Genomic DNA, 13,231 nt, shown 5'->3' with positions numbered 1-13,231 from the left:
TAAAATCATAAGATTTTTGATAAATGATTAGTGTGTGTTTTTTATTTGATTTTGGGTGAGTGAAGTGAGAATAGAAGGAGGGAAAAAGTATTTGAGAGGGAATTTTTTTAGGGGAAAATGGAGGATGATTGTGAAAAGAGAATTGTTGTTGCTGAATCTTTAGCTCAACTACAACAAGGAGCATATATTGAATCTTCAGCTAATGACAACAACTCACAAGAAACTCTTTGTTGATCCAACACCCTTGAATGATGATTTTGACGAGCATGAAGAGTTTTTTGAAGAAGCTACATAACAAAGTAAACTTGCACAACATACAAGCATCCCCAATACACAGGTAAAGCTGCTAGGAGGTTAAAAATTCGATTTTTTCTTTAAACCCACCATTTTTTCAGCTGAAATAGCTCGGTGTCGGCATGGTAGTGGTATGAATACCATGCCGGTAGTCCACGTACATGCATGATATTCATACTACGACCATGTCAGCAGACCGATGTCCCCCATTTTGAATATTGATCCGGCATAGTATTCAACCAAAAAACTATGCCGGTATGAAAGTTACTTTTTACCTACCAAGGAATATATAATGGAATATTCTACCGGTATTGTTTCATTGATAGGTTACCATGACGGAACTGCATGAAAAACACATAGGAAGCAGTTCCATCCAAAACCAAATACCGACATGGGAAATTAATAAACACCGACGCCGGAACTGTAGACCGGCGTAGAACCATCAATATCGAGCATGTCGGCACCTAAATCGGCGTTGTTCAGTTACAAAATTACAATGCCGGTACCTACCAAAAAACATACAGGAATAAATGTTTTCTAAAACTAAATACCGGCATTATATATTAATATTTGCTATGCCGGAAATATGTACCGTCTTGGAACCATAGATTACGAGAATGCCGACATCTGTATTTCCGGCGTTGCTTTCTAATGAAACTTGTATGCCGGAATAGGTTTCAAATTTGGTCTTCAGTTTTGGTTAAGTTCGACCATGCCGGAACATTGGCCGAGCATGCCGGTACTGGTTTCTGGCATAGTGTTTTAATTTCTTTTGGAACTAATTTTCATTCGATCTTTAGGTGGTGACATATATTGATCCAAAAAACGTAAAGTCGTTTGGTCGTATTCGTCGGAATACTATAAAATGCCTCCGGTATATTAACAAAGAATACTTTTCACCTGGTATCTTGAACTTTACTAATGGATTTCTTGTAATGAACCTTCTAATCTCCCATTGTTCTCCTTATGTAGGGAATAAAAGATACAAATGTAGCAATCGCTTGGGATAAAGAGACGGTTCTTAAGAACATGTGTGTGTTGGTGAGGAATACCCAAGGTTCAAAGAGGTGTTTTGAGATGGTTTGCGAAAGAAGTGGGCAATACAAGGAGAAGAATAGCCACAACAGAAAGGTTTATGTATATCCCAAGAAGACTAATAGGGTATACAAGACTGGTACGAGGAAGGATAAGTGCCCCTTTAAGCTTGTTTTCCGTCTAAATGACAAGAACAATGTATGGGATTGTGAGGTTTTGTTCGACCGTCATAACCACCGGGATCCGAAAGATTTTGATGGTCACGCCCTAGTTGCGAAGCTAAAACCTCATGAATTGGAGGATGTAAAGAGATTCATCAAAGCACTTATCAAAACAAGACAAATTCTCAGAGGCTTCAAGGAAAAGGATGAGACTAACGTGTCTTCTCTACATACAATTTATAGCACACAAGCAACTATTAGAAGGGTGGAATGGGAAGGGAGGAGCGTTATGCAAGAATTTGAGAAGATACTTTGGGATCACAACTACACGCATATCATTAAAACAGGGCCGGACGAGAAGCCCCTTCAAATATTCATTTCGCATCCTTTGCTTTCACAATTGGCAAATACATGTTGTGTTGTTCTTTTGATGGATTGCACCTACAAGACAAACAAATACAATATGTCGTTGTTCAACATTGTGGGGAAAACATTACACAAGGTAACATTCACATTGGCTTGGTGTTTAATGGAAAATGAGAGGGACTATATTTATCATTGGGCATTACGACAATTGAAATTATTCTTCCGGGAAAATCAACTTCTGAAGGTCATCGTAACCGATCAAGATGACGCATTAATGAATGCAATATCCGACGTCTTCCCGGATGCACAAAAGTTCCTACGTAGATATCATATACGTAATAATGTGATAAAAAATTGCCATGCCTTGTTTGAACCCACTAAGGCGGATATTAAGAAGAGAATGATTATTCAACTAGAGGAAGATGTCCGAAAGAACAAACTATCCCTCGAAGAAGAAGAACATGAGAGAGGCAAGATAAAGGAGCGAGTGGACAAAGAACATGCGGAAAATAAAAGTGGTTGGAATTTCTAAGAGATTGGGAGAAATTTTATTGGTCTCTTACCAAGGATATGTACGAAAAGATATTGGCCAAGTTTATTGTCGATTGGAACGAAGTTTATCCGACTACTGTCTAGTATTGTCGGACTCAATGGTTGGGTAAGTTCAAGGAAAAATTTGTGCGTGCATGGACAAACTGGTATAGACACTTCAAAACTGAAGCAACTAGTGTAGCGGAGTCCGCTCATGGTAGACTTAAAAATCTCAACCGGTCCGGCCAAGGAAACGTGGTTACGGTCACCGAGGCAATGGAGCAATACTTTAAGAGTGATATAGATAGGATCAAGCAGGCTTTTGAGAAAAGCTCAATGGAAAGATTGACTCAATTTCTTCGATATGGTAAGTTGCTCCAAGGAATAGAATTCAACGTCTCTCATTGGGCAATAAAACATTTGATGAGAGAAATGGCATATGAGAAAAACTACGGAAAACCGGGTGATGTGTGTATTTGTCCCGACATGTCTTCATTGGGGCTTCCATGTCGTCATATTCTTGTGAAGTATGAAGAAGTGATACCTATTGAGGTTATTGATCCGTTTTGGAGGAAACTATCCCCCCCCCCCCCCCCCCCCCCCCCCCCCCCCCCCCACGGAAGATCCCGGACAATCACCATGGGATACGAAGGAAGCAAAGGAATTCTTCCAAGCTTACTCACGTGGAACCTCGGTAAGCCGACAAGTCTTGTTGAGCCAACTAAGGCTAATTACTCGCCCATGGATCGCACAAAGTGAAGAGCCAAGAAAGGGAGATCCTACCGGTAGACCACAAACTAAAACGGCAAGGAGAAAACAAAGGAAAGAATTGAAAGAAATGACTCAACGTGAAGAAGAACTTGCGGCAAGTAAGAAACGAGATCTAACCGCATGTGAGATTTCGGAAGAAAGGTTCGCAGAAGCGCCGATTCCAAACAAAAGAGGTAGGCCGAGGAAGAACCGCTATCAAGTCAACAACAAACGACAGATTTCGTATCCACACCAAAAGAGAACGGATCAGAGGTTCCAAAGAAGAGGGGTAGGCCGCCAAAGGTATCAACATCAAGTGTCAAAGAACAACAAGGTGAGCATTCGGAATCCATACCCATAGTCGATCTAGCAGAGGTTCCAAGGAAAAGGGGTAGGCCGCCAAAGGTATCATCATCAAGTGACAAAGAACAACAAGGTGAGCATTCCGAAGCCATACCCATAGTCGATCTAGCGGATGTTCCAAGTAAAAGGGGTATGCCTCCAAAGGTATCATCATCAAGTGACAAAGAGCAACAAGGTGAGCATTCCGAAGGCATACCCATAATAGATCTAGCGGAGGTTCCAAGTAAAAGGAGTAGGCCGCTAAAGGTATCAACGTCAAGTGACAAAGAACGACAAGGTGATGAGGAGGTGGTGAAAAACCAAAGTGATAGCAAATGTAAGCGAACCATATCTAGTCAACAACAACAACACGATGGTGACAACTCCGTAGGCACGACCAAAGTTGATGTAATTTTAGCTCCAAGGCGAAGGGGTAGGCCAAGGAAGTACGGACTCCCATCACATACCTAAGACATTTCAAGTGTATACATCACATAGGATGGTTTGGATATAATCAAGTTAGAAAAGGGTAATATGAAGATGTATAAGGATCTCAAAACATGTAGGACAATTAGAAGTTATCATACCAAGATACAGTCTTACATAGACGAACTTCCTGAGGTTATTCGCGAGTATATTGTATATACGGATGATGTCGATGGAGATGGAAATTGTGGTTATCATGTCGTGACCGAACAATTAGGAATCTTTGAGACGGCGGTTAGTAGAGGGATGACACCATGCTGATATGCTAGAATGAGGATAGCCGAACAACTTGAGAAAAAGAGGAGCTTTTATGAGCAATTGGTTGGTGTATGTAAGGACCCTCAAGCTCGTCAACGCTAATAGACTAGTCAAGAGACGTTTTAGCCGATAACAACTCGATTAGTTTAACACGAACGTTAATTAATAGAATCTAATCTAACAACGATTTAGATACGAAACTAGTATCATCGAATAGGTCTCGTAAATTTATTTGAAATGGACTACTCGAACGTGTCATTCGAACACTGGGCGAAGAAGATATCACCGGATGAATATGAAGGGAAGATTAGTCATTTTATAGACAAACCGACTTGGCAGCCCTTATCCATGGTGTGGGTGCCTCAGTGATTTGGTCATCATCTGCACCATTTCGAGAAGATGAACTCTCGTTTCTCTTCTATTTCTCTTCATTCTTCTTCTTTCTTCCCTCTTCTTCTGTTCTTCGCCTCTGGCGATTCTGCGAGTTTTCTGAGGCCGTGATATTGAAGAGAAACTCAGGGGATACATTGGGGGTTGATTAGTGGTGATGGTTTTAAGGTTGGTTTATCGTTGGATGAAGAAGAAATGACGAATTGAAGAGAATTGAAGTTAGGGTTCCTGAGAGATGGAATCGATTGAAGATTTATGAGATATAGAGGATGAAATTGAGTTCTTAATAGTGAAACAATGAAGGGGTTGTTGTGTAATTGAAGTTCTGAAGCTGTTTTGATGAAGAATCACCGAGTTAGGGTTTGTAAGAAATACATAGAAACTTTAGGATGTTTTTCATTTCTTTTACTGTTAATTTTTTGATTGTTTTTTGAGTCACATTTTTAAGCATGAACTTTAAAATAAAAATTTCCATCGATCTGTTTTCAGTACATTTGGTTTACTTAAACTAAAATTGTTTTTCTATTTGCCTGAAAATGCATAAACTAAATTTTTGAAATAGACAGACTTAAGACTTAACTAGAAATGGATGCCTGCACATATTTCTTTCCAATTGAGATCGCCGTTACATGACTGATGCTCAACGAAAATTGTAAAACCTTGCTCTCCAGTACTGTGAGCCTCCATGTTTACATCTGTTGAACTCTTCTTCTGTTCCGGTGTTTTGATAAGTTAATAATTGTTGCCTATGATGATCTCGACACTCATATATAATCACATAAAGTAGAACTGTAGCCATCTTACTCTTCTTCCCTGAGTATGAAACCTCTAGGTTTTTCTCATAGACTTGAGACTGTTAGAGAGGTTTTCTTATACTTGTTTTGGTTAAATGCATTTGGCTTTTCCTTGAATCTAGTTGATAATACATCTGAATTCTAGACTGTTGGTTTTTTCTTTGTTCTTTAAGTGCTATTCTTTTTTTCGATTGATACAGGAATCGTCCAATTGGAGGGATGCTCAAATTCACTACTGAATGTCTTTGCAAATTCCCTCATCTTTCAAATGTTAATTTTCCGGCTAAAGATTTTCGCCTCCGATTAGTTTTTTTTTTTTTTTTTTCTATCTCTCTCTCTCTCCAAACGGTAACTTTTTAAAAATGTTATTTAATAAATTTTGAATTTGAAATTTAGTCGTCTTGTTTTGAGAGAGGAAAACTGACACTGGTCAGCTTCCAAGTTTGTTTCCTTAATTGTATTTGGTCTTCTAGTAAAGAGATTTTTCATTTCAAACCAGTTTTGGGTACTGGTCAAGTTTTTTCCAAAAAAGTTTCTTTTGTTCTCATCTTAAATACCACAACTGCTACTTTTGGTACTTGTTTTGGTTTGCTTTGGTTCTTGGCTTTAGTGAGATTATGACACTGGTCATGTTTTCACTTCCGTTCCATGGCCCTCTCGTTTTCCAGAGCTATGTTTTTAAATTCTCATTTATTAAGTTCACTAAGGCTTTCAGGATCACAAATCTCAGGGTGTAGTTTTTAAGTTTCATGACACTGGTCATTACTCTTAACCTGCACTCTTTGGAATCCTGTTTTTTTTAACAAAATTTTTCACTTGGACAGCTTGTTAAAACAAACAATGAGTTTGCCTAAGCTAACTGGTAATCTACTGTATGAGTTTGCCTATTGATTGGGCGTTTTGTTTTTCACCACAAATGATTTAGACACTGGTCTGTCACTTGGTTAGGCATTACTAGTTATAATACAATGTAGAATTGGTTTTCTTTTCAACTTTTTTCATAAGGACCGGTTGCAACAGTCTGTTTTTAAGAAATATCTTAAATTTCAAAAAGGTGGTTTCTTGTCTTATTCTTTGACAGCTAAAATTGTACTTCACATACCCATACCTCTTTAGGCAAACCATCACCTAATGCTGTAGGAAGCCTTACCTCTAATTCTTAGGTCTTGTCTCTCTCCGTTACGTGTCCCTCTCATTCCTTATCTTTGTTTTTTTACCAGCTTCTATTTAATGCTTCTGCTGAACTTTATTGTCGCTATCCCAGTTTCACTTGCAAATTTTCTCTGCAGTGGAACTTTCTATCCTTTCTTTTTTTACTCTTCTCCATAAGAGTTTTGTTATTTTCCTTTGCACCGCTTCTTTTAGCTTTCTTTCGATCTCCGGTTGTGCTTTTAATGAATCAACCAATTTTACTGCCTGTGGGTTTACAACCCTTAAATGCTCAACCAATCCTAAGACGCGCTTCAACTAGAGATTCACCACCTCAACCTCTTTTCCCTTTGATCATAGAAGATGTTAATAGTGAAACTTCACCAGTGGGTAGAGTTTTCTCAACGTCTATTTTCGATAAGGACTACATCAAGTACGCCTTAAAATACAGATGGGGTCCTAGGATTAAATTCAAAATCTCTTTTATTTCTGAAAACTTGTTCCTAGTTGATTTTCACCAAAGGGAACATGTTGCTTTACTACTAGCTTACAGACCTTGACAGGTATATGGGGATGCTTTTCCTATGTGTCCCATATTCTCTGATGGTCTAATAGAAAGAGACGCATTAAAATACATCTCAGTTTGGGTCCAACTCCTAAATCTCCAGAACTTTCATTACCATGACTGCATTATAGCTAGGATTTGTAAAAAGATTGGAAGGGTTTCTGAAATCTATCCCCCAAATGCTATCCCTGAACCTGGAGACCCTGTTTTTGTGAAGGTAGAACTTAACATTGAGAGACAACTTCTTAGCTCCGTTAGAGCCAAAGTTGGGTCAAATATGGAATCTGTGATTCACTTTGTCTATATGAATCTTCCCCATCGTATCTTCCTAACTTGTAACAGATTGGGTCATGTGCAATCAAACTGCGCTATACTAGAGAATCGTATGTTAGAAGGGATCTATGACAGTTCTCCCTACATAGATATAGATGATGAATCTCAAAGCTGGGAAGATGAGTTTAAGGTGCTTTTAGATGAGGAAATTGATTTGGCAGTTTTTTCTGACGAAACTATGAGCTCTCCAGCTTTTATTTCTCCGTCTTCTGTTCTAGAAGATATTATTGATTTTGATTTCATAGATGCTGATGATTTTCTCGATCAATTATATGGACCTGACTCTGACTCATCTGCAATGGGAGAAGAGGAAGGTGAGTCAGACGGTCTGCTTTTGCCTTTAAGTGGGTCGGATTCGGTTTTGGATGAATATCCATCAAATCTGGGTAAAAGACCTTATTCAGACCTTTCACCCATAACCCCTAGTTTTTCTCCCTTACCCGACTACAATGACATTTCAGATTGGGATTTCAAAACTAGGTCAGATGGACTTTTAGGGGACTTAGTGAAGAACACAAATTTCTGTCTGGGTGAATCCTCAGCTGCTGCTTCGGCGATTATAGATCTGACATCACCGCATCTCTCTGATAATCAATTCTTCACTTCGGAAAACGATCTTCCTGTGAAACCTGCATTCTTAATCACGTTCTCGTCTTCTTCAAGTGAATTTTCTTATTCAAATGATTCTTCTGAGTCTGATAATTTGTTAGAACTTCCTGTGAAACCTGCATTCATAATCACTTTCTCGTCTTCTTCAAGTGAATTTTCTTCTTCTAATGTTTCTTATGAGTCTGATAATTTGTTAGCTTCGGATGGTCATTCCTCTGACCAGTTCAATCCTTCTCCTCCTCATCCTCCTCCTCCTCCTGTTTTAAATTTAGAAGTTAATTCGAGTCAAAACGAGTTTAATCAGTATGGATCTTTCTTAGAAGAATCTGCATTTCGATACCAGTATCTTTCCCTATTGAAGAGCAAATTGTATCCATAATGAAGGCTGTTGATGAAGGAAATCAGGGGGCTCAGGTACTTTTCTTAAATCAATCTTTCGCAATCTCAGTGCCTTGTATCTTATTTTGATAACGTGTTTTGCTTGTTGCTATAATTGATCTTGCTGTAGACTTATCTAAATAAATTGCTGCACACAAATATATCTTTATCCATGTCTTTTCCCTTTCATCCCTTGCTATTCAAATTTGCATTTTTCTGTGAAAACTGAATGTGTGTAGATTAATATTAGTTCTGGATTGTTGGTTTCTAGTTTTACTTTAGATCTCAATTAGTGTCACTGTCTCTTCCTGCTTTAGATCTCTATAATTAGAACAATGAAAATTGTAGCTTGGAATACACAAGGGTGTGGTTCAAAAAAAACTAGGCAACATTTAGATCATATAATAAAAACTGAAAAACCTGAAATTTTGTTTTTGTCTGAGACTAAGTCTCAGAGACACTATCTAAAAAAAATGTTGTCTGATTTCCCTAATAGTTACTTTGTTGACCCTATTGGTAAAGCAGGCGGTCTTGCTTTGGCATGGGTCGACGGTTTTATGGAAACGGAGCCTTTCAAAAGGCTTTTATAGAATAGCTCACTCTGGTATGTCATGGGTTGTAATAGGTGATTACAACCAAGTGCTGAGTCCTTCCGAAAAATTGGGGGGCTTACCTTTCAATAATATGGAAGCGGAGCCTTTCAAAAGGCTTCTTCAAAGGGCCGGACTCTCAGACATAGGCTTTCAAGGGAACTTTACACATGGGATAATCATAGAGAGGCCGATAAAAACATTCAGGAAAGGCTAGACAAAGCTTATACAAATGATGAATGGATCTCGCATTTTCCTGACTCTTCTTTAACTCATCTCCCGTCTTTCGGGTCTGGTCATAGACCAATTAGGTTAGACATCTTCCCTTTCTCGGCTCTCAACCAAAGCTACCCTTTTAAATTCTTTGATACTCGTCTTAAAGAAAAATCTTGTATGCAGTTAATATCACAAACTTGGAATCCTTCTTTAATGAATGTGACTGACGTAGTGCTTAATAACCTAAAAATCTTAGGTGAAAACCTTACGTCTTGGCGGAAGAATGTTTTCGGAGTCCCTGAAAAGAAGATTAAAAAACTCCTACAAAGCATTGATTCAATTCAGTCATCTAGTAGAGTTCATAATAAACAGAAACTCTTAGAGCTAGAAAATCTATATGATACTCAAGAGGAAATCGCCAAACAATTGTCAAGAGAAAACTTTGTTAATCTTGGAGAAAGAAATACAAAGTATTTTCATTTGAAAAATTTAAAAAGAAGAAAACGGAATCAGATAGATTGTCTTTTAAATCAAAACGAGGAAATTTTGAAACAAAAACCTCAAATTGCCGAGGAATTGAAAATGCATTTTGAAAACCTTTTTACTGTCTCCCCTACAGTGCCCGACCAAGAATTAATGAATCTCATTCCTAAAGTCATTTCTTACCAGGATAATGCGGATTTATTAAGAATCCCAACTTCAGATGAAGTTTGGATGGTAGTAAAATCCATGAAATCTAATAAATCTCCAGGACCAGACGGTTTCCCAGTGAGTTTCTTCAATCATAACTGGGATTTAGTCGGGAACCAAATTGTTGCTTTAATCCAAAATGTTTTGTTTCAAAAATAATTGACCCAAAGTTAAACGAAACTTTTCTCTTTTTAATTCCTAAAATCAAACAACCTAAATCCCCTAGTGACTTCAGACCAATAGGACTGAGTAATACCCCATATAGAATCTTTCTAAACTAATAGCTAATAGGTTGAAACTTCACTTAGAAAAGATGATTTCCCATTTCCAGTCGGCCTTCTTGTCTTCTAGGCAAATTGCAGATAACATTGTAGTGGCCCATGAAGTGGTTCACTCAATAAAGAAAATGAAAATGAAACATGGAGGTTTAGGCATTAAGATTGACATGTCCAAGGCCTTTGACAGGGTCAATTGGAACTTTTTACTTCAAACCCTATCTGCTTTTGGATTCAGTAAGGAGTGGTGTGGTTTAATCCATCAGTGTGTGTCTACTGCATCAATTGCAGTGCTTCTAAATGGCTCACCAGGTGAGTTTTTCACCCCTACAAGAGGATTAAGGCAAGGAGATCCACTATCTCCTTACCTTTTTCTAATATGTATGGATGTTTTCTCTAGGCTTCTTTCATCAAAAGAAAAAACCAAGCATATAATTGGCATAAAAATATCTAGGCATAATATCCCAATCTCTCATCTTCTCTTTGCAGATGACTGTCTAGTGTTCTCTAAAGCTAGTCTAGTTAGTTGTAAAAATCTCTTAATATCATAAATAAATTTAGTAATGCATCTGGTCAGCTCATAAATTTTTCTAAGTCATGCATTTTCTTTAGCAAAAGAATTCACTCAAAATTTCAAAGGATTATGATTAGACTTATGAAGATTAAGAAAATTAGCATTACAGATTCCTACTTAGGAGCTCATTTATTTATTGATAGATCAAAAATCAAGACTTTTGATAAGATTGTCACCAATATGGAAAACAGAGCTCAAAGTTGGAATGGCACAACTTTGGTTCAAGCAAGTAAAAAAATCCTTATTAAATCTGCTTTATCTAGCCTGCCCATATACCAAATGGGCTGCTTTTCTTTTCCTATAAAAATCACTGAAAAAATAAATGTTGTCCAAAGGGACTTTTGGTGGGGAAAACAAAAAAACTCTTAGGGTTACTATCCTATCAGTTGGGACTTTATGTGTGAACCAGTCGAAGTAGGTGGTCTAGGCTTTAAGGAAGCAAATAAAATGAATAAGGCAATGATCGCTAAACTAGCTTGGAGGATAGCAACACAGCAGAATACTCTGTAAGGCACTGTTCTTAAGAACAAATATTTTAAAAACTCAACTATTTTCTATGCCAAAAAACATTGCAATGCTTCCTGGAATTGGGGATGCATTATGCAGGGGGTTTCTCTAATCCACAAATTCAGTTGCTGGGATGTAGGCGACGGTAAGTCTATCAACATTTGGACTGACATTTGGATACCAGGTATGGAACAAAACCTAATATCTTACTGTGGTAATAAACACAATCTCTTAACACTTGTATCTGAGTTGTTAGACTCAAATACCAAAAAGTGGAATGTAACGAAAGTTAAAAGTAACTTTACTTCGGAAATTGTTGATAAGATTCTAGTAATTAGAATTTTCACAAATATGAATGGTACGTTGAAACAAGACAGATTACGTTGGCTGCTTACAAATGATGGAAATTTTACGGTTAAATCAATGTACAAAAAACTGAAAAATCCTTCTTTGGATTCCATTAATACTGATATAACTGTTTTTTGGAAATCTTTTTGGAAGTTGAATGTATCGCAAAGAATAAAAATTTTCTTATGGAAGTGTATTCATAATTCCTTGCCTGTTAGGAAAAAACTGAAAACATATGGATGATATAGATATAAAATGCATTTTCTGTGATCATGAATGTGAATCTTTAAAGCACTTGTTTTTTGAATGCCCTTATGCTAAATCTGTGGCTTTGGTGCCTCCTGTTGTGGGTATAAATCATAGTAGTAATTTAGATTACTCTTTTGCACAAATGAATTCTAACTGGATAGCAGGTATATATGAAAACTCTGAGATAGAAATCATGGCAACTAAATGTTGGTTGATTTGGAAAGAAAGATGTCTACGAATCTTTCAATCCAAATCAACAACAAACATTCAACTATCTCTTGCTGTTCAGAGGCACTTGACATTTTGGTCTCCTCTGAGACAATTAAAACAGGGAGTTATAAATAATACCACTTCTGTGTTACATAGTCATATTGATATAAATGCTAGTAGATGGTCAAAACCCCAAGTAAACCAACTCAAAATAAACTTTGATGCTTCTTGGTTTGATTCTTCTACTCCTGCTGGATATGGTATAATTCTGAGAGATGATACAGGTGGTGCAATCCAAGCCACAGCTGGGACTTTCAGGGCCTCCACAGCAGAAGAAGCAGAGGCTCTGAGTATGCTGGAAACAACAAACTGGGCAAAAAGAATGGACCTAAAGAACTTCTCAGTGGAAGGTGATTGTCAGAGGCTCATCCTTTATGCTCAGGACAAGCAGAGCAACATCTTTTGGAGAAACAAAGCCATAGTATCTGAAGCTGTGAAGATTTTGAAGACATGTGGAAACTTTTTGGGTTTTATGTTTAAGAACAGGAATGGCAACGAAGTGGCAGACATTTTGGAAAAAGAAGCGCGTAAACAAGGAATTCATAAACAAAAATGGGTGTTGATGCCACATTTTTTAAATTCTGCTTTACTATCTGATGTTTGTTTTTCTAATTCAGCTAATATTTCTAGCTTACAAAATGGAGTTAACATTATGTTGGTAGACACCAATATCTCAAATCATTTGGATGAGATAAGGAAAACCAACATTTTGGATACCCCTATGTAATTTTTTCTTTCAATATAAGTAATTTTCAACAAAAAAAAAAACAAATTCGGCACTTAAGATTTGCCTAAAATTCTATGTATGTTAACACCCAGGTTATCCCTTAGTAAAATTGATACGCAGTCAGTAGGTACTTTATAAACAAATAATACTAGCATGCTTACCACGCATCTGAATTAGACTCATTAGTGATAAAAAAAGGGCAAAAGAAAGAAAATGGGAGCTGGTTTTTCCTTCTTCTCCCTTCATCTTCTCTTCTTAACAGTTTCCTTCTTTCTCAATCAAAATAAAAGATTTGAGAAAACGGTTGTGACTTAAACTTGAGAGAAGGAACAGATGGTAAGAAA

General features: G+C 37.4%; 1 protein-coding gene across 1 annotated transcript; it reads left to right on the top strand.

Annotated features, from left to right (window-relative positions):
• The first annotated feature begins 11,876 nt into the window (after window positions 1-11,876).
• LOC113311745 lies at window positions 11,877-12,887 on the top strand. Its single transcript, XM_026560544.1, has one exon. It carries the CDS (start codon window positions 11,877-11,879, stop codon window positions 12,885-12,887), a length of 1,011 nt encoding a protein of 336 aa, XP_026416329.1.
• The last annotated feature ends 344 nt before the right edge of the window (window positions 12,888-13,231 follow it).

Source organism: Papaver somniferum, chromosome 9, assembly GCF_003573695.1.
Source record: "Papaver somniferum cultivar HN1 chromosome 9, ASM357369v1, whole genome shotgun sequence".
In the NCBI taxonomy this organism is placed as follows: domain Eukaryota; kingdom Viridiplantae; phylum Streptophyta; class Magnoliopsida; order Ranunculales; family Papaveraceae; genus Papaver; species Papaver somniferum.
The sequence above is the reverse complement of the archived record's forward strand: the minus strand, read 5'-3'. Positions and strand labels throughout refer to the sequence as shown.

Coding starts and splice junctions, on each gene's coding strand:
- LOC113311745 (XM_026560544.1), top strand. CDS start 11,877: ATGGATGATATAGATATAAAATGCATTTTCTGTGATCATGAATGTGAA.